The sequence below is a fragment of the Coptis chinensis genome, chromosome 4 (genome assembly GCF_015680905.1).
Source record: "Coptis chinensis isolate HL-2020 chromosome 4, ASM1568090v1, whole genome shotgun sequence".
NCBI classification, from domain to species: Eukaryota; Viridiplantae; Streptophyta; class Magnoliopsida; order Ranunculales; family Ranunculaceae; genus Coptis; species Coptis chinensis.
The window spans coordinates 85,340,627-85,362,249 of record NC_141459.1 but is presented as its reverse complement, the minus strand read 5'-3'; the positions used below and the strand labels follow the sequence as shown (position 1 = coordinate 85,362,249).

Here is a 21,623-nt window from a genome sequence, read left to right as displayed (position 1 = left end):
TTCCTTTCTATGTCAAGTACATTAGTAGCACATGCCACCATTTTTTTTTCTTCTTCACTAGCGCCCTTTTCAAATTAACTGATAACTACTTTTCTTTTCTTTTTTGTTGAGTTGAGGGTAAGTCAGGTGTACCTTGGGCCCCCTAGCTCTGCCACTGAGGCTATGGTGCGACAAAACACTAAATATGACGAAAATTATGAATCAATGGTACGCCAAAACATCAACAAGTCAACGCAATCATGAAAAAATTACCTATATATAGGTCAAGTTATAATAGAATGGCGTAGGCTCTACACCTTAGTCACACAAACCGTGTGAAGTGCCTATCGCTCCCACTCTAAAACCTCGCTCTCGCGGTTTAAGTGCCAATCCTCCATAAAACCGTGCTCTGAGATTTTTGCAACCGCGCTCTCAATTTTTGCAACTACGCTCTCCGAAATCTCAACGAAAATCGCCTCTTTATTTCAACAAAAAAGATTGAGAACTACCTTAGTGAAAAGCCCACATATAATGTTTGGCCCATTTCGTGACTAACCAAGGTTTTGGGTCCATTACTTAGATAGCAGTTCTATGTAACTTTGCGAGAAAGAGAGATAGACAACAACAAATTGGATGTCGATCAAAACCGATGTTTGAGGGATTGTGATCAACAAAGTGGATGTCGATCAAAACCGATGTTTGAGGGATTGTGATCAACAAAGTGGATATCGATCAAAACCGATTTTTGAGGGATTGTGATCAAAACTGATTTGATCTTGGAAGTCTGAGAAGTAATATAAAAACAAGAAACACAGATAGTCAGGGTAAGCTTTTTCAGTAGAATAATTCTAGAGATTCTGAATTGTGTTAAGAAAAAGACTTCATTCATCTTGCCAATTTAGTCTTCCTATTGTTGAAGACGACATGAGATCACTGAATTGAGTTCTTCCATGCTTGTTTATTGTTAGTGGCTTCTGCGAAAGGAGTGATTCTTCTTCCTGCGAAAGGAGGCGAAAGGTTACAATATTGAGGAGTACGATATTCGGGTAATCATGGGACTTGATCCCCGTTGTGAGTATTCTTACTTTGTAACTGATTGATTTATATAGTGAATTTTATCTCACTACCTGAGATAGGTAGTGATGTGGATGTTTCCCAGTGATTGGGTTTACCACGTAAAAATAATTCTCTGTGTCTTGTCTCGTTTTATTTTTGTCAGTTTGATTGTCATAGATAATTGTTTGCTTGTGCATGATTAAATCTAATTGGGAACTTTGAATTCATCGAGATTACTCTGTGAAATCATATCTGGGAATTTCAATTGGTATCAGAGCGGTTACGCTTTTAAAGGTTTAAAAGCCTAGGCGTGATTTTTTTTGTTCCTAAAAAAAATTAGTTAGATGGAAGTTGATAAGTTTGGTACTTCTAATCGACCTCCTCAATTTGATGGGAAAAAACTTCCCTACTGGAAAGCTAGAATGACAGCTTACCTACAAGCCTTAGGTGATGATGTTTGGATAGCTGTAGAAGATGGTTGGGTTCATCCTACTCAAACTATCAGGTCTGGTGACACTACTGTGAATTCCTTAAAACCTAGAAACCAATGGACTGATGTTGAGAAGACATTGTCTTGTCATAATAATAAGGGTCGTAGTGCTATCTTCATGGCCATGAATCCTATCGAATTCAGATGCATTTCCACTTGTACCACCTCAAAAGAGGCTTGGGATAAGCTTGTTATTTCGCATGAAGGTGATAGTGCTGTCAAAGAGAGTAAGCTTGAGTTGCTTACTACTCAATTTGAGACCATGAAGATGGAAGATAGTGAGACATTTGATGAATTCTTTATCCGTCTCCAAGATGTGATTAACTCTAGCACGGCTTTTGGTTTAGAGTATCCAGATGTTCAAGTTGTTCGCAAGATCTTGAGGTCATTACCTAAGAGGTTTAGATCTCGAAAAGATGCCATTCAAGAGGCACATGATATAAAAACAATGTCCATTGAGACTCTTGCGGGTAAATTGCGCACTTTTGAGATGGAATTAGAGTATGAAAATCCTCAGAAGAATAAGAATTTAGCTTTCAAGAGTTCATCTTATTCTAATTCTTCTAAGGATTTCTCTGAAAATGATGTCTCTCTCGAGGATGAGTCTTTTGATATTGATCATGAGATTGCTCTTATTTCTAGAGATTTCCAGAAACTATTGAAAATGAAACATCGAAGAGAATTTACTGATAAAGGGAAATTTAATAATCAAGTGTCAAGACCTCATGATAGGTTCAAAACTGAAAATAAACCAGACAAGTCTTTTACTGATTTCTCAAAAGTCCAATGTTATAAGTGTAATAGGTTCGGTCACTATGCTCACAATTGTCCTACGAAATTGAATAAGAAACCCTTAGAGAAAAGGAAAGCCAACATTTCTGTAACTTGGGATGATAGTGATGACGAGATTGAACTTGATGATTCCCAAGCTGATGAAATTGTTAACTATGTTGTGTATGGTGCTAGTCTTTGTGGAGATCTTGAGGAATCTGACAAAGATAGTTTTGCAAGTAGCAAGTTGAATAATTTTGAATCAAGTGTTACTGATGACGATTGGGATGAGATGTACTCTAACTCTGTTGCCAAGTGTATCAAGCTTGACAAGACAAATAAAAATCTTATAGTCAAGTTTGACGCACTCAATGCTCAAGTTTTATCTGGAGCTGAGGAGTACAATATTCAGGCTGAATTGTTTGAAAAGGAAAAACAAACTTTTTTAAGCAAAATTGATGTTCTAGAGAGAAAGAATTTTGATAGCGAAGAAAAATACAAATCTGTCTTGGCTGAACTTGAGCAGACCAAGAAAGACTTGGTGTTTACTCAACATCAACTTCAAGCCTTCACTAATGGTGCTCAACAACTTGACAAAATGCTTGGGGTGGGTAAATCTCATTCTGACAAGAGAGGTCTGGGTTATAATGATGCCAATGCATCATCTTCTAATACCTCTCGTGCTATTACTTTTGTGAAAGCTAAGGAACATCCTGCAACTATGGCCTCTCCTAGTGTTAGCAGAAACAATGTAAGCGCTCATAAGAAACTTCCTGTTCAAAAAGTTCGGTTTGAGTCAAAGTCTATTGTCAAACATAAAGTGTTTACATGTTATGCTTGTGGTAGAATGGGACATCATGCGCCTTTTTGTTGGTACAATCATTATTCTTCTTTTCATGGAAATGGATTTCGGAATTCTCATGTGCCCTTTCGACAAAAATCATATTATCACACTTGGACTCCTAACCGTTTCATGAATATGCAGCAAAAGAAACATATGAAGGCTAATGATAGGAATGTGTACAAAACCTCTCGTCACACTCAATCAGTTTCATCTCCGGCTAATTCTCATACTTAAGCGAGGAAGCTAAAGACTATTTGGGTAAGGAAAGATGACCTTTGTCCACAGCTCACGTGCAAGGTGGGTGTTACTGCTCTTCATGCCTCCCGTCAAACTGCCCAGTGGTATTTGGACAGTGGGTGTTCTCGCCACATGACTGGTGATGCTACCAAGTTTAGCAACTTTACTCCATTCAAAGGAGGTAATGTCACTTTTGGCGATGGTAGCCAATCACAGGTTATTGGTAAAGGCACTATAGATGGTCTTGGTCTTCCTAATGGTGAGATTGTTCTTTTGGTTAAAGATTTACAGGCTAATCTAATTAGTATTAGTCAATTATGCGACAAACACCACACTGTCAGTTTTCAAAAAGATATTTGTAAGGTTCTAAATGGTAAAGGACAGTGTGTGATAACTGGTACAAGAACTTCTGATAATTGTTATGCAATCCATCAGGAGCCCTTGGTTACTAGTTGCAAATTGGCTAAACTTGATGAGATTCAGTTGTGGCATCAAAGATTAGGTCACATTAATTTTAAGGACCTTGACAAAATCACTAGAAAGGACCTAGTTAGAGGCCTTCCCAAACTTGGTAGACTTAGAGATGTTATTTGTGGACCTTGTCAAGTCGGAAAACAAATTCGGAGTTCCCATAAAAAGGTTAAGGACATTGCTACCTCGTACCCTTTAGAATTAATTCATATGGACCTTATGGGTCCTATGCGGACTGGTAGTATTGGTGGTAAGCGGTACATTTTTGTGATGGTTGATGACTTTACTAGATTCACATGGATTGCATTTTTGAGAGAGAAGTCCGACACTTTTATGGAATTCCAAGCTATTTGCTTACGGGTTCAAAATGAAAAAGATACCCAGATCACTTACATTCGAAGTGACCGTGGTGGTGAGTTTAAGGATACAGGTGTCATTGAGTTTTGCATTGCCAATGGTACTTGGCAAGAGTTCTCAGCTCCTCGTACCCCTCAGTAGAATGGGGTGGCTGAGAGGAAGAACCGTGTTCTTCAAGAGATGGCTCGAGTTCTATTGCATAATAAGAGTCTATCCAGAAATTTTTGGGCTGATGCTGTTCATACAGCGTGTTATATTGTAAATAGGGTTTATCTTCGCCCTAACACTTTAAACACAGCTTATGAACTTTGGTATGGCAAGAAACCTAATGTTCAATACTTTCGTATTTTTGGAAGTTCTTGCTATGTGTGCAGGGATCGTAAAAGTTTGTCCAAATTTGATACTCGAGGAGACAAAGGTATTTTACTTGGGTATTCTTCTAATAGTCGTGCTTTTAGAGTATATAATGAACGTACTCAGACTATTATGGAATCATGTAATGTGGTTGTTGATGATACTCTTGTGCACACTATTGGTGATGATGAGGCGGCAGATGACATGTTTGTTCAGAGTCCCACTACACTAGCTCCTGAACACTTCTCTACTACACCATCTACCACTAACGTACCTTCACATGTTGAGTCTATAAATGCAGCAGACTCGCCTTCTAGTGAACACGAATCTCCACACACAAATGACCTTGCACCTAATGCTGGCTTCATCCAGCCAGTGACTTTTGATAAGGCTTTTGTTAGAGTGCAACAACATCATTGTGTCCAAGATGTGATTGGTAACTTGAGTGATGACATGCAAACTAGGAATAAAATTAAGAATACCATTCATTATGTTTGCTATGTTTCTGTGATTGAGCCAAAGAATATCAATGAGACTCTTGTTGATGAGGATTGGCTCCTTGCAATGCAAGAAAAGCTGGGTCAGTTTGTTCGTAGTGATGTGTGGTATCTTGTTCCTCGTCCTTTACACATTAATGTCATAGGCACAAAATGGATTTTTAAAAATAAAACTGATGAATTTGCTATTATTGTTCGGAACAAGGCTAGATTGGTTGCACAGGGGTATACCCAAGTTAAGGGGATTGATTTTGATGAGACGTTTGCTCCTGTTGCTTGATTAGAGTCTGTTAGGCTTTTGCTTGCTGTGGCTTGTCATCTAAAATTTAAACTATTTCAGATGGATGTTAAGAGTGCTTTTTTAAATGGCATTCTTCAGGAGGAGGTGTATGTGGAGCAACCAAAAGGATTTGTTGATCTACATCATCCTACTCATGTTTATCGTCTTAAGAAGGCTCTTTATGGACTTAAACAAGCTCCTAGAGCTTGGTATGAGCGCCTTACTGCCTTTCTTTTAGAACAGGGTTTTTCTAGGGGGGGAGCAGATAAGACTTTGTTTGTACAACATGGTAAGGATTATGTGCTTATTGCTCAGGTCTATGTGGATGACATTGTGTTTGGTTCCACCTCTGAACACCGTGCTCTTTCCTTTGCTGATCTTATGCAAACCGAATTTGAAATGAGTATGGTGGGTGAGCTAAATTATTTTCTTGGTCTCCAGGTAAAACAATTAGACAATGGGATTTTCGTTTCTCAGTCTAAATATGCTAGAGATATTCTGAAATTTTTTGGTATGGACTCAGCTACGCATACTCGGACTCCTATGAGTATGACGACTAAGTTGAGTAAGGACAACTCTGGTAAAGATGGAGATATAAAATTATATAGAAGCATCATTGGAAGTTTATTGTATCTCACTGCAAGTCGTCCTGATATTGCGTTTAGTGTTGGTGCTTGTGCTAGATATCAAGCTTGTCCTAAGGAGTCTCATTTCCTTGCAGTAAAACGCATTCTTCGTTATGTTCATGCTACTTCTAGGTATGGCTTGTGGTATACTAGAGATACTAATTGTGCGATAGCTGGTTATTCGGATGCCCGGGTACCGTAATGCCGATGATAGGAAGAGTACATCCGTGCGTGTTATTATATTGGTAACAACCTTATTGCTTGGCAAAGCAAGAAGCAAAATTCCATCTCCTTGTCCACAGCTGAGGCTGAATACATTGCTGCTGGAAGTTGCTGCATCCAATTGCTTTGGATGAAGCAAATGTTGAGGGATTACGGGCTACAACAGGGTACTATGTCTATTTTTTGTGATAACACTAGTGCCATCAATATTTCCAGAAATCCTGTTGAACATTCTCGAACTAAGCATATTGACATTAGGCATCACTTCATTCGGGATCAAGTCGAGAGTAAAGTGGTTTGTGTTGAGTATGTTCATATAGATAGTCAATTAGCTGATCTGTTCACTAAACCTTTAGATTCCCTTAGGTTTGAATTCCTTAGGAAATCTATTGGTATTTGTGCTTTTGACTAGCTAGTGTCGTTTGTTCTGAAGTTTTCTTAGTTTTTTTTTTCCCAGGTTTTAGTTTCTCTTTTGAATTTATGTCCATGATTTCTAGATTGAAAAAAAAAAAAAAAAAAAAAAAAAAAAAAAAAAAAAAAAAAAGAAGAGTTCGAAGTGGTTTTCTGCATCCTTGGGGGTGTTAAGTATATTGATGAAGTAGCATTCATTTACTGGCATGTGTTAACTATTTTGCTCTTTGTTTCCATGTGTGTGAGATGTCAGGTTTTAAATTGCAGTTCATGTCATTCATTGCAATCTTAATCCAGTTGTGCATTGCTTCATAATGCTTCTCTTATATTGGATTTTCTGTTGTCACACACATCTTACACACTCACACTACTATTTGAGTTTTATAGTTTTCACCGGACTTCTATGACATATATATTTTCTATACGTTTGTGAAATCTATGCAACTCAATATTATATTTTTTAATTTATGGAGCACAGGCATGTAATCACCCAGGTTGGTCGATTCGTAGGGGTTTAAGCCTGGTAATCTAAGACCAACTGGTCTGGACTTACCAATCGACAACCTGTTATAAGGGATGATTCCTCTCCAGTATATAAAGTCTCTCTCTCTTGGGGCACAGGCATGTAACCACCCGGGTCGGTAGATTCGTAGGGGTTTCCACCTGGTAATCTAAGACCAACTGGTTTGGACTTACCAATCGAAAAGCCATTATAAGGGATGGTTCATCTCCAATATATATATATATATATATATATATATATATATATATATATATATATATATATATTAAGGAAAAGAAAAAGAAAAAGCAAAAGAAAAAGAAAAAGAAAAAGAAAGAAAGAAAGAAAGAAAGGAAGAACGAATAATACTAATGCTTATTCTTGTATTTTCTTGAGTTGCTGCTTTTCATTTTCATATAGTTAGTTGCTGTCATATTATTCCCGATGGAAACTATGCTTCACAAATGTGTGTTGAGCATTGATCTCTTGCACAAACAGAAGTCTGCACTATAAGTCTTGCATTATGGTCCTAATACGCATTGTGATTTTGTTTTCAATGCGTTATATGACTTGTTTTTTTTTTGCAGCTCATGTCATGTGGTCGAAAGTTACAAGTTTAGTCTTGCCAATGCCATTTTCTGAATGGTTCTTTATGAATGTGCTTAACTTCTTCTTATGCATGCTTGCATTTCTTTTCACCTCGTCCATTGTTTTTGGTTACAGAGTTGTCCTGCCGCTCAGAGCGTGACCTGTCATGGTAAGAATTTTTTTTGCTATGGAGTTGCATACTACACTTGTTTAGGGGGAGTTTCTTAGTTCATGATGCGTGTTACTCTTCATCACATATCATCTATGTATATCATTACGAAGGTGACTTGATTAAGGTGCAATTGTTTTTAGTACGTTGATGCTTGTCGAGTGTTGGACAAGAACATTGAAGTATAGGCTTGGGGGCATCTGTTTTGAGTGTTTTTTTTAAGCCGAGTTTTCATGCATGTTCAGTGAGTGTTTTCTGTCCTTTATGGTGAAGTTTCAGCATGATTGCTATGTGTTTTGTGTGACATTCTCCCTGTTCCTTCAACTCTTACTCTGGAATGGTGTAAGGCAGTATGCTTAACTGCTTACGGGAAGTTATCTGTTTTTTTTGTGGTCAGAACCTGCTGTCACATGGGTTACTTGCTTGGTTGTTGCTTGTGGTTACTCGAACCATTTTATTTTTGTTTTATTCTGAGTGTTCTTTTGCTCTGCCTTCATTTCTTATGTGTCCATATTTGATGTATTGAGGGGGAGTTCCACATGCACCCCTACTTGTTTCATTTAGGGGGATTTCATCTTTTGCTGGCTATGTTTCTCATTGCTTCTGTTGCTTAGTGCTAAGTACTTACCCTCTGTTACTTTGTTCTAACCTTCACCTTTTGTCTTTTTCGTGACAAAAAGGGAGAGGTGTTTCGGTGCTTGTTTTATGTGCGACTTTGGCGATCTTATTATACGAGATTTCAAGCACTTTGAAGATTTGTGGTTCAGTTATGGATTGGATTATATGATGTATTGAAGATCTTGCGGAGACTGTGTATTTGTTGTGGAAATAATTCTTATACTACAGATGAAGTAAAATAAGAAGAGAGCTGACTGATACTGAAGCGAGGGGGAGAATTGTTTTCTTTGTAGAACCGGAATCTTGTATTCTTGGTTCTTTGTAATTAGCATTACGTCATTAGCGGGAAGTTTTTTTTATGTAATTTCTAGTTATTGTTTGTAAGGTTTTGTCACGAAATCGGCCAAAAGGGGGAGATTGAAAAGCCCACATATAATGTTTGGCCCATTTCGTGACTAACCAAGGTTTTGGGTCCATTACTTAGATAGCAGTTCTGTGTAACTTTGCGAGAAAGAGAGATAGACAACAACAAATTGGATGTCGATCAAAACCGATGTTTGAGGGATTGTGATCAACAAAGTGGATGTCGATCAAAACCGATGTTTGAGGGATTGTGATCAACAAAGTGGATATTGATCAAAACCGATTTTTGAGGGATTGTGATCAAAACTGATTTGATCTTGGAAGTCTGAGAAGTAATATAAAAACAGATAGTCGGGGTAAGCTTTTTCAGTAGAATAATTCTAGAGATTCCGAAGTGCGTTAAGAAAAAGACTTCATTCATCTTGCCAATTTAGTCTTCCTATTGTTGAAGACGACATGAGATCACTGAATTGAGTTCTTCCATGCTTGTTTATTGTTAGTGGCTTCTGCGAAAGGAGTGATTCTTCTTCCTGCGAAAGGAGGCGAAAGGTTACAATATTGAGGAGTACGATATTCGGGTAATCATGGGACTTGATCCCCGTTGTGAGTATTCTTACTTTGTAACTGATTGATTTATATAGTGAATTTTATCTCACTACTTGAGATAGGTAGTGACGTGGATGTTTCCCAGTGATTGGGTTTACCACATAAAAAAAATTCTCTGTGTCTTGTCTCGTTTTATTTTTTGTCAGTTTGATTGTCATAGATAATTGTTTGCTTGTGCATGATTAAATCTAATTGGAAACTTTGAATTCATCGAGATTACTCTGTGAAATCATATCTGGGAATTTCACTTAGAACTTATTTTAGGTCTATCTACAAGAAGTTTCAGTTGAAAGGAATAGTATTTGGGTCGAGATGATAAAAAAATCAAGCTTGACGTGTGTGTGTGTTCACTGGTTTACATGATTTCTGACACTGTGCTATTGGCAAACAAAGAGAGGAAGGAGAAAAGAGAGTGGAGTTGGATATTTTATATTAAAAAAAAATGATAAAAAACTAAGGATAATGAGTTTGTAGTAATCTTGACTAAGAAATTTCATATGTTTATTTTCTTTTTCTTTTTTTGTAACTATATTTCCTTTCATTTTGAATATCTAAGCTTTACTTTGTTTGAATAATTTTTTTTACTACTTTGTTTTACAAATATGTGTATTATTTATATGTTATATACGCCGCTCTCAAGGCGCTCTGAAACACAGAGCTTCTCAAGTTAGGCGCTCTTACGCTCCCGCTTCCGCTCTCGCTCTCGCTCCTGCTCATCGTTCTACACACCACTTGAAATGGCGGATACAAAACAAGGCCCCACATAATTGATTTTCTAAAATCTATCTTAGGCGAATTATTTTTCTATCCTTGAGAAGGGGAAATGGTGAAAAAGAGAGAGAGCGAGGTAAGAGAAATGGGCAATGCAACGACTCGGCTCATCCTACCACGTCGATATACAACTACCTGACTCATCTTACCACGTTGATATTGTCCCCACTTAGCCACTGTGGACATTTGGCAGTGTGTAGCTTCCCAGGAGGTCACCCATCCTTGGACTATTCCTGCCCGAGCACGCTTAACTACGGAGTTCCCACGGAATCTACAACCAAACATTCCGAAAAAGGCATCGACGTTAAGATTTGGAGGATTAATTACTTATAGTCAGGATTTTTTGACAATTGCCTAAGCGAAATGGGATCACACCATGACGCAACTGTCTCACATACTCAGGCTAGGCGCATTTTCATTATATCTATCCTCGGGCCACGCCTAGAGATATCACAGGCAAAATAGAGAATTAGAAAGTGAAAATATATGGTAAACGACCACTTCCACTTCCACTGGGGCACCAACAATTTCAATAAATTTTTCCAACACACACCATTCCCACTAGCGGGTAGTGGAATATCCATTCAGTCACTAAACGCCAACCCGCTAACACTAATCAGTGTTATTGTGATTTGGTATTTTGGAGCAAACCATTGGACTCAGCCTAATACTATAGAAATCAGTGTTATCAAACCCGGCCTGGCTGGGCAGTTTGACCTGGTGAACTGGCGACCCGGTTACCAAACCGGATTGGGTCACATGGTATATCGTTTAAGCAGTTGACCCAGGCCAAACCTGGTTAATTTGTCCGATTTTTTTGTAAACCATTTTAACCCGAACGGTTTAGTCCGAGCAGCCGGTCCATAACTAACTTTAGAAATTATAAAATTTTAATTTAATTTGTTTGACTTTTTTGTAAACCATCCGAGCTGCCGGTCCATAACTAACTTTAAAAATTATAAAATTTTAATTTGTTGGTACTAAGACTCAAACCTTGGGTGACTATTAAACAAGCTAGGATCTCTACCATTACACCACAATAATGGCTCTAAGACCACCTAGGCCACTAATGAAGTTGTGAAAATGTATGTACTAAGTGAATTATATAATATTTTCAACTTAAGTATTGACCCACTGGTTGAACTAGTGATCCAGTGATCCAGTGATCCAGTTCCTTTTACGGGTTAGTATATGGGCTGGATCTGATAACTATGATAGAAATAGTTACTGAAAGAAGTCAACATCAGGCCCATGTGGATTTCTAAAAAAAAAATAGAGATAAATTCTTGACAAAATCTTATCCAGATTATCATGAAGTCCAATGTAATAATCAAGACCCTATAAAGTATCTTATTAAACATACAATTTCATTACAAAAAAAAAGGCATCCAACTTTAATCGAGTACAAGAGATTAAATCCGACTAGAAAAAAAAAGGGTGATCTTGGACACACCCATAAAAATACTCCCGTACCCCATGACTAACTAAGTTTTTGCCATACCCCAATAACCACTTCAATCCATTTAATATCTCCCAAATTAATTTGTCGTATTTCCAATAGGGGCAAAGAAAAAGAAAAAACAAAAAAACTTATTCTAAAAATAGACAACAAATAAAAAAATGTGAAAGTAATACTCTAGAAGGGCGACCTTGAAGAATCTTTGTGTTACAGTGTTACTGCAGCACACTGCACTATAATAGAACTTCTAATAAAGATAAAAGAATACCCAAAAAACAAATTGTCTTTTTCTTTTTCTAGAAATTGCTTCAATTTCAATTTTTTTTTTATTGCAATTACTTCTTCTTTATAATTGTAGAAGGGTTAAAGGAGTTTAGTAAAAATATATCCAATTGGAAATTTCTCAAGCGAAAAATTAGAAAGGAAAAAAATGCATTAATGGCTGATAAGTGAAGGAGGAGGAAGACTTCTTTGTTTTCCCAAATTCTACAATTTTACCTTTTCTAATTCCTTTTCGTAAGGGCGAAAAAAAAGTGACAGAAAAAAAAAGAAAATAAGTGCGAAGGGTTTGTGTTTGATGGAAGGATAAACACTTATTTGGATATACTTAATAAAAGAAAGGATAATTTAGGAATCTAAATGTGTCTTAAATAATTTTATTTATTTATTTCAAAGTTGGGTACGGGAGTATTTTTATGGGTGTGTCCAACATCACCCAAAAAAAAGGGATAAATTTTCAATAAATGTATTTTTCCAAAAATATTTAGCTTCCTAGCATCTGTTTCAAAGCCAGTTTTATAAAATAAATATGACGGCAAAAAACAATCTGAAATTATTAAAACTTGGCAAGCTTAGGATCTTCTAAACAAGCTGCCATTTGGATTAGATGATATTTGCGGCCTTGGGATCGGCCTTAGTCTGCCTGGACCATTTTCTGCCCAACGAAATTGTACAGTAAGATCTCTCTTTGTACTATACTAGTATATGATAAGCTCAAAATTTTCATTTCCTAGTTGTGAGACCAACTGATCAACCCAAATCCCCAATGCACAATACTTACTACCAAAGTCCAAAACACGCTAAAGGGAAAAGGGGGCAGTGGGAGAGGAGAGGCGGCTACACAAATCTAAGTCAATTTTTGTCATTGACTGCCGAAAGATTCTGAAATCTGCCCCACATCTTAAAATCTCAAAATCCCCCACTCTATAAATTCCAACCCCTATTTCCTCCATTTCACCACCCACCATCACACACACTACACACATTTCTTCTTCCCAAACATGCCCCGCAAACCCACTACCACCACAGCCGCCAAATCCCGAACCAAAACCACTAACCCAACCATCAACGAACCCCATTACAGAGGTGTTAGAAGAAGGCCATGGGGTCGTTACGCAGCTGAGATTCGAGACCCGTCTAAAAAAACCCGTGTATGGTTAGGTACATTTGATACAGCTGAAGAAGCTGCACGTGCTTATGATGTTAAAGCTCGTGAGTTTCGTGGCTCGAAAGCCAAGACTAATTTCAATATTGTTTCTAATAATGATGATGGTGTCATTTCTAGCAGTCCTAGCTACAGTAGCACGGTCGAATCTTCGAGCCGTGCTGATCTAGGTGTAGGTGTGATATGTCCATCTAGTGATTTTTATCGGGTTTATATTGAATCCATGCGATGTGGAATTGAATCTAATTCGGGCGTTCAGAGTGATTCTGATTCGTCTTCAGTTATTGATAATGACGATAATTTTATTAGCCGTGGTCAGATGGACAGAAGGGGTGTTGATTTTGATCTGAATTTTCCTCCACCTTCTGAATTTGGCAGCTACTAGGTTTTTTTTTTAAACCTTTTTAGAATCTCAATTTTGAAATGGGTAAAAATAAGTTACAAAATGAGGGTATTTTTTTTACCAGTTGATGGTTGTAATCAGTGTTGTTATCTGGTTATTGTAATCTCTCATTTATTTTCCAAGAAGGAATAGAACAACATTATTTTCACCATTTGCAACTGTGTAGTTTTGTTAGAAAAATTCCCTCCATATTATCAGAAAAAGTCTCCTACTGAAAAATTAATTTGATTAGCCTGGAATGTTTTAGACTGTTTTAACGAAGGAAGTGAAGAGGAGCGGCTGATCATAGCTCACCAGTCGGCACATGTCTAAATTGTAAAGAGAAGCAGCTGGCTGCTGCAGGCCTTAGAAAATTATAATGGAAAACGCGGCGGCCACTTTTTGGTGGGGACTTTGGGTCTTTTTCTTATTGTAACGGATCTTTGACTTCAATTGTAATGTTACGTACAAATGGGGCCACAAAAATGTTCGATAAGCTGCAGCAAACACCATGAAACTGACCTTGACTTTAATCATTGAATCACAAATGGTATGTTTTAATCTGACTTGGAAGTAATTTGTATAACGGATTTGAGTCACTTAGGGTGAGTCGCTCTTTATCGGTTTATCCCATAAAAGTAGAGGCCACATTGGAAGTTTTCACTCTCTATCTATATGTAATTTATTCTATCTATATATAAGAGCATTTCTAGGTGGTGTTAGCATACTTTTCAAATTTGAGGAATGCGACCACAGAATCTGGTAGCAAATTTCAACTAGTTCTAGGCAAGAAATGGGGCTCAGCCCCTTGGTTTGAATCCGGATGAGTGTAAACCCCTTCCTATCGGCCCATATCACTTAACCTCCCTATTTATCGGCCCATATCACATAAACTCCCTACTTTCCAATATCAGCGAAATTCCAGCCCGATTTCTATTTCCTATTTTATTTTATTACCCGTTTTACCCTTTTTCCATATTCATCCAAGAAGAACACCGATTCATCTAGATAACAAAGGGAAAGGGATATAAGATCAAGTACCATGCAAATGGATGCGAGAAAGATCCGATTGAAATTGACTTCACTCTTCCTTTCAGGTGCGTGTCTTTGTTTACTAAAGTAAAAATTGATCTATGTTCTTAAGTTATCAAATCATCTCAAATATCAAAGGAGCAGTCGTTGATTTTGTCACCAAGTGTTCAATTTGCTCGAGGTAACTCAAAGTTTGGGTAATAAGCTATATAATTTTGTTTTCTGGTTTATGATTCAGTGTGCTCTTTGAGGTTTCCTGCATTTAGACTTGAGTTGTTGAAGAGTCTGGCATTGGTGTAAGGTGTCTATGACTTATTTGATAAAATTCGGAAAAGAATTTCAACATGGAAGTTCTTGGTTGAATTGCCTTGATAAGATAACTAATGTTTGAATGAAGTGGCATTGGGGTAGCCACTTGAAGCTCAATAGAACGATCTTTGATGAACTTCGGAGTTGATAATGCTAACTCATAAATTGGAATAGAAGACTGATGGCCCTCAATCTCGATCTTATTCCCGTGTTTTATTTTAGTCATTCACTTTATCGATTGAAATGTAATAACGTTATGTTATGATACACCTATCGCGAATATGACTGTGTGAACATTAATTGCGAGGGGAAGAAATGGAGGCTTCTCTTTTCAGCTCTATAAAGTTTGGCTAGTCAATAAAGCGTTTAAGTTTCTTATCTGCGTTTAAGTTTGGCTATTTTGAGTAGCATGCTCGGGCCGCACAAAAGCCTCTCTTATCTAGCGTAATATACTCGTGGGAAACATGTGAGGTTATCCTTATTACCTAAGGCTACAACTTTCTGCATTTTAAAGCTATGTTAGCTTAGATGAATGAGCATCCCGATTTATCTGCCTATATGTGTCAATATGTATTTCAATGATTGTGCAAGTCTTCCCTTAATATATTTGCACCGACAAAAAGAGAAATGCTATAATTGCTAAAATTCATGAATTGGAAGACATATTTCAATGCCAAAGATCTTTGTGTCCGATATGAAACACATTTTAGGCAAGATAGCTTGTAAGAGAAAAGATTGGAAAAATTAGTTTCATGATAGTGGTTCCTCCCCCTCCCCTAGAAAGTGAATGGAGCTCCTAATTATTTGATTCCCTAAACCGATTTAATTGTTTCACATAGGTTTTGTTCATTGCACCCGTATGGGAAAAGAAACCCACAAGTTGTGTTTTCCAACATTGTAGATGGTGAAACTTTAACCTCTTGAGATCCTTTAATCTTAGAAGATCACTCTGCTGAACATATCATGGAATTGAAAAGGGCACGGGTTGTTAACACTTTGTTCAAATGACCTCTAAAATTAGGTTCAAAGGTATTACTTCATTATGTATGCGTCTTGACTCGGTTATCGTATGCTTGGAAGATATGTAAAGTAATATTTTCTTATAAATTGTCGTGTATGTAGGCATCAGATTTGAGTTTTGGACGAAAAAGAGCACATACTTATGCTTGGATGGCTTCGGATGTTATTGAAATGATCCGTGAATATGAAAAAAAAATGTTTATTAATAATGCGATTGGATTTGTATCACGAAATCTTGGGGATATGAATGTGGCTAGAACTATTTTTGATGAGATGTCTAAGAGGAATGTTGTTTCTTGGAGTATTATGATTGGAGGTTATCTTTGGTTATCTTTGGTGGACAGATCCTTTCTGAAGATGCCCTCTTTCTCGTCGTCCGGCTGGCCTTGGTTGCTGGGCTCGTTCAAGAAGCAATGCATAATATATTTGATTGCTCATTTTGATGTATATAGACACATTTTGTAAAACTATATTTACAGTCACTGAATTTTTATAGACGTTTTTTTGACATTTGAGTTCTAACCAGGTGACGCGGGTTATGGAAATATGAATTTACATATGCAAATATGAAGTTACATATGTGAACACAAATTTACATATGCAAATATGAAATTTCATAGACATTTTTTCTGACATTTGACAGATGACACAGGTTATGTAAATATGAATTTACATGTACACATTGATTTTCACATACGTTTTTTTCCTGTCATCTGATTGGTGACACAGGCTATGAAATGTAAATTTACATATACAAATATGAATTATAATAAACTGTTTTCTCGGCATAGCTATGAAAATTTGACAAACCCGGCAGACTAATCGGGGTTCATTTCTTACATTACATTCGAATTCAAATATAGTATCCAAAAGTTTCATCCAAATTCTAAGACAAACCGACATTACATGAAAGATCAAAGATTTACGTCCATAACTCAAACAAAATTTAAATTTAAATAGGTTAAGAAGATCGTGTAATTTTATATTGTCATATGTAAATACAAATTTACATAAGATGACGTCGGCCGGTTTGTCTTTAAGCGAAAATTATAAGTAAAGATTGATGGCGTCGGCCGGTTTTTCTGAGGGGTATTTTGGTCTGTTGAGTATTTTAGAAAAAATAGGGGTTTTATGAGTTTGTAATGCGTGATGGGGTTTTATCTTTGGTTATGTATCAACCAGGGAGATTAAACCCAAAATCTGTAATTCTAGGTGGTCGCAAATTCATGGTCGCAAAATCCATTGGGGACCCACCCTGTGCGACATTAGTACTGGCGGGGGGCTATATATAAGAGCATCTCTAGGTGGTGGTAGCATACTTTTCAAATTTGAAGAATGCGACCACAGAATCTGGTAGCAAATTTCAACTAACTCTAGGTGGTCGCAAATTCGTGGTCGCAAAATCCATTGGGGACCCACCCTGCGCGACATTAGTACTGGCGCGCGCCAGTATCACTGTCGCGTGCTATGTTTTTATATAATGTCGCGCGACAGTCGGAATTTTGTCATTTTACAAATTTTTTTTCAACTCAATCGCTCTAGTTAATAGGAAAAAAATGAGTTCCGATGAAGAATCCGTCTATAATAACCAAACACGATGGAGTGGTGGCGGTGAGGAAGAAGAAAACAGTGCATATGTTTGGGATAATCCCAGTGGTGATCTAGATGATGAACCAACCACTTTCGGAGCTGGAAATCAAGGAGGGGGTCGTCGACGATCCATTCTTTGCTTCAATATCGCAAAGTCGATTTTGAATTTCCTGCAAAGGCTATTGATTTCAGCCATCTTAGGCCGGTGTCTAAGAGGTTTCATGATAGGCATGTCTCAAGAGTTGTTTTTGAACAACATGTATGTATTTTAATTTCATAAATTAGTAGTAGTAGTAGTTAATTTTAGTAGTTCAATACGTATATTTTTATTTTTATTTTTTTAATTTTAGTTTCATTTTGCGTACATCAGAGATGTGTTATGTATCGGGTTGATTGCACTCCACGTGCGCTTAAGGCGTGGTGGGATGATATTAAGAAAGTCGGTTGCACTTGACCATGTTAGAGATGCAATTTTAGCGACTCCTTTGCTCATCTAGTTGACATCCCTTATAATAAGGCCGACATTGGGGAGTTATTAATGGTTTAGTTGAGAGATGGTGGGATAGTACACATACTTTTCACTTCCCTCAGGGAGAGTTGGGCTTCACTCCATTAGATTTTTGCATGATATCTGGTTTGAGTATAGGATTAGGTAATCCGTTGAGATGTAAGCAATCAATTCGAGTTGTGCCCAAATGATGACTTTCTTCCCTTGTCCGGTGAGGAGTCATATGACGATCTTTGGTGTTAGGATTTCCGGTATCAAGGCTGCATACATTACACCGTTGACTACTGATTCAGGATTGCAGTTTTTGATAGATTATTTGTCACTTGATTCCAATGATGGTCAAGCACATGTTGATGAGTATGTAAGAGCTTTATGTATGTATTTGATGGGTGTCTTCTTTTTTCCTCTGGCCATTCCACGATTAACTTGGGATATCTAGCTAACTTTGAGCACTTGCATGAGTTGGGCGGTATTGATTTTGGTGGAGCCATATACTGTCATTTGTTGCGTTGTTTAGATAGGGCTTCTCGACAGACTGGTGTTGTCAGTAGTCCCCAGATGGGAGGGTTTGTCATTCTCTTAGAGGTATGGTTTTATGAGTATTTCCGTGCTGCAAATCCTATCCTCACAGAGTATACCGATGAGAGGCCTAGGCTAAGGGCTTGGCATGGACCTTGTCGAGCTCGTCTGACCAGTGAGATCAGTCATAACATAACTTCTGTCCGAACCCAGATCGAGCTTAGCACACAAGCTTCTATTGTTTGGAGGCCTTGGAGGACATCTGTGCACATCGGCGCGAATGACTGTAGATATGCATTGTTCATTTCTCATAGGAGGATGGTATTCACTTGTGGGAGTGATATGGAGTGGTATTTAGGGGATAGATGTTACAGATAGCTCACACCATACTTTGGTATCCCTCCTGATCTGCCTACCCATGTATCATAGGCTAAGGACATGACCTTAGAGCAAGGACATGACCTAGTTACATTGCAGACTTATGAGCAGTACTACCGTTACTGGTTTAGGGTGTCTATTGGTCATTTGCTCCCAACTGTAGGTCGTACAGGCAACATTCATACGGTTAGCAATTTGGGTGTCGGGGCGTGAATTCAGATTGGCCGGCCGTCCGCGGTACGCGTTTTAGGCGGACACATGCACACATTTTTGTTCCAGTATCGGATCCCCTCCGGTCGAGTGGCCTTGGGTTTTCGGTTTGAAGCGATCCGAGTGGCGGATGATTTACCAGCCCATTTCTTCTATTGATGCCACTTTCGCGTCGTGCGGTTAGAGCGACCTTGGACATCTATCTCGGGTAATTATTTTTATTGGTTTTGTTTTATTATTTTGGTTTATCATGAAAATGTCATAAATTATTAATGAATAATTATTTCGGGATGACCTCGATGAGATATGAGACAAGCATTACGTGTAAATGATGGCTTATGCTTCTCGGTATTCGCTTCGGTGTTGAGAGAGAGAGACTTCTTTCCAGGCTCATGTGGATTATGGCGATTTGCAACGCCAGATTGATGAGTTCTGAGGCTCGGATTGATCGCCAAGGGTGAGTTCATCACGGCATGGATGACGGAGAGTTCAGCACAAGGACAGTCGATGAGGAGTTCACGGCAGAGGAGGCGTATGTAGGATAGTCTAGGAGGTTGTTGTATGACGATTATTATTATGTTGTGTGATTTAGAATTTTTCATTTGATCATTTTAATATGTTGTGTGATTATTATTATGTTTTGTGATATGTTGTGTGGTTATTATTATGTTGTGTGATTTAGAATTTACTTCATTTGATTTAGCAAATGAATTATATTTTTTATTAATAGAACGACAACTAATATATGATTGCAAAAACATAAAATAAAAATAAATAAATAAAAGATAACTATTACATATCACCCTTTTATTGCATACTACTAGAGTTACTCTAATTATCTAATAAATAAATAAAAGATAACTAATACATGATTACAATAATCAATGTCGGTCACCCCTAATGCTCCATAGATGCTCGACAAGGTCGCTTTTAAGTCTATCATGCATAGTCTTTGATTGAATTCGTAGAGTCCCTTCAATATAGTGTTCCCGAGTAGGTGGGATCTGTGGTTGCCCTTCTGGATCAGGAATGTACCTCCTCATTTCATAATTTTTATTCTTAGCTCCGATTACCATATTGTGCAATATGATACATGCTCTCATAATAGTACCCATTGTCTCCACATGCCATAATTTGCAAGCTTTCTTCAAAATACCAAATTTAGCTTGCAAAACCCCAAAAGCTCTTTCAATATCTTTTCTTGCAGCTTTTTGCATCGTTGCGAACCACTTCGTCTTTAGAGCGTTAGGGTTTGAAATTGTTTGTATAAATGCCGCATAGTCAGGATAGATACCATCAGCTAAATAATAACCCATATTATAGCTATGCTGATTTACATAAAAAAAAAACAGGTGGAGAAGTACCATTGATCACGTGCTCAAATACCGGCGAGTTGTCCAACACGTTGATGTCATTGTGTGACCCTGGCATCCCAAAGAAAGAATGCCATATCCACAGGTCTTCGGTTGCAACAGCTTCGAGAATAACAGATGGTTTTCCAGAACGACCACTGTAAGCACCTTGCCATCTAGTTGGACAATTATGCCATTCCCAATGCATACAATCAATACTTCCCAACATACCCGGCCATCCACGTGTGGCAGATTGTGCAAGCAAGCGTTCTGTATCTGCAATATTTGGCCTTCGCAAGTAGACTGAACAGTACAATTTGATAATTGCATCACAAAAATGCCTCAACGCCTGGTTTCCACTTTGCTCGGAAATGTATAATTGATCGTCAAGTTGATCAGACACCGTGCCATAACCAAGAATACACAAAGCTGCAGCCACCTTGACCAGAGGATCTATACCAGGTTTACCAGCATTATTAACTTTAGGCTGAAAAAACTTAAAATGAGTCTGAATATCGTTGAAGATGTGAAGAAATAAAGATTTTTTCATACGAAAGCGCCGTTTGAAATCTTCTTTCGGAAAGACAGGACGATCGACGAAGTAGTTGTTCTTCAAGATTTCCAAAGTCAGAGCATATTTTCTATGTTTAATTTTTCGACCCTTCTTTGAACCACCATGTGGTGCCTTCGAAGCATGTACTTGTGCTTGTGCAAGTACAACCAAAGTGTGTTTCATAAGGGGCATGACGTTAACAAATTCTTCATCAAGACTATCTACCGAGTCTTCCGCTGGAGGAGATGAAGAAGAAGACGACGATGAAGATGAAGATGGAGACTGAAGTGGAAATATCTCATATACTTCATGATCCATTTTTTCGCAATGTGTGTGTTGTTTGTTAAGGATTGATGTGAAATGTTTGAGTTGAGTGTGTGTAAAATGAAGAAGGAGATGAGTGTAGATATAGAAGGTAGAAATCCGACCGTTTTTTGCCCGTTTTATGCCCATTGGAGCACGCAACAGTAGGAGTGGCGCGCGCCAGTAGTAGTGGCGTGGCTTTGTTCTGGTCAAAGTAAAAAAAGTGGCGCGACATTAGTACTGGCGCGCGACATTCATATTGTCGCTCCGCATCCGCATCCAAATTACCAAATTTGCGAACAAGAATGCAAACAAGCAGGTGATGCGACCACGAATGCGACCACCTAGAGTT

At 37.9% G+C, this 21,623-nt stretch overlaps 2 protein-coding genes and 1 pseudogene across 2 annotated transcripts; 2 read left to right on the top strand and 1 right to left on the bottom strand.

Annotated features, from left to right (window-relative positions):
- Positions 1-655: 655 nt before the first annotated feature.
- On the top strand, positions 656-3,374 carry LOC147505281 (uncharacterized). Its single transcript, XM_086557860.1, has one exon. It carries the CDS (start codon positions 1,380-1,382, stop codon positions 3,372-3,374), a length of 1,995 nt encoding a protein of 664 aa, XP_086413986.1. The 5' UTR covers positions 656-1,379.
- A 9,577-nt stretch (positions 3,375-12,951) lies between these two features.
- LOC147505280 (ethylene-responsive transcription factor 11-like) lies at positions 12,952-13,500 on the top strand. The gene has a single exon (XM_086605505.1). The coding sequence runs from the start codon at positions 12,952-12,954 to the stop codon at positions 13,498-13,500; it is 549 nt and encodes a 182-aa protein (XP_086461631.1).
- Positions 13,501-19,944: 6,444 nt separating this feature from the next.
- Positions 19,945-21,286, bottom strand: LOC147505279 (uncharacterized; annotated as a pseudogene).
- Between the last annotated feature and the right edge of the window lie 337 nt (positions 21,287-21,623).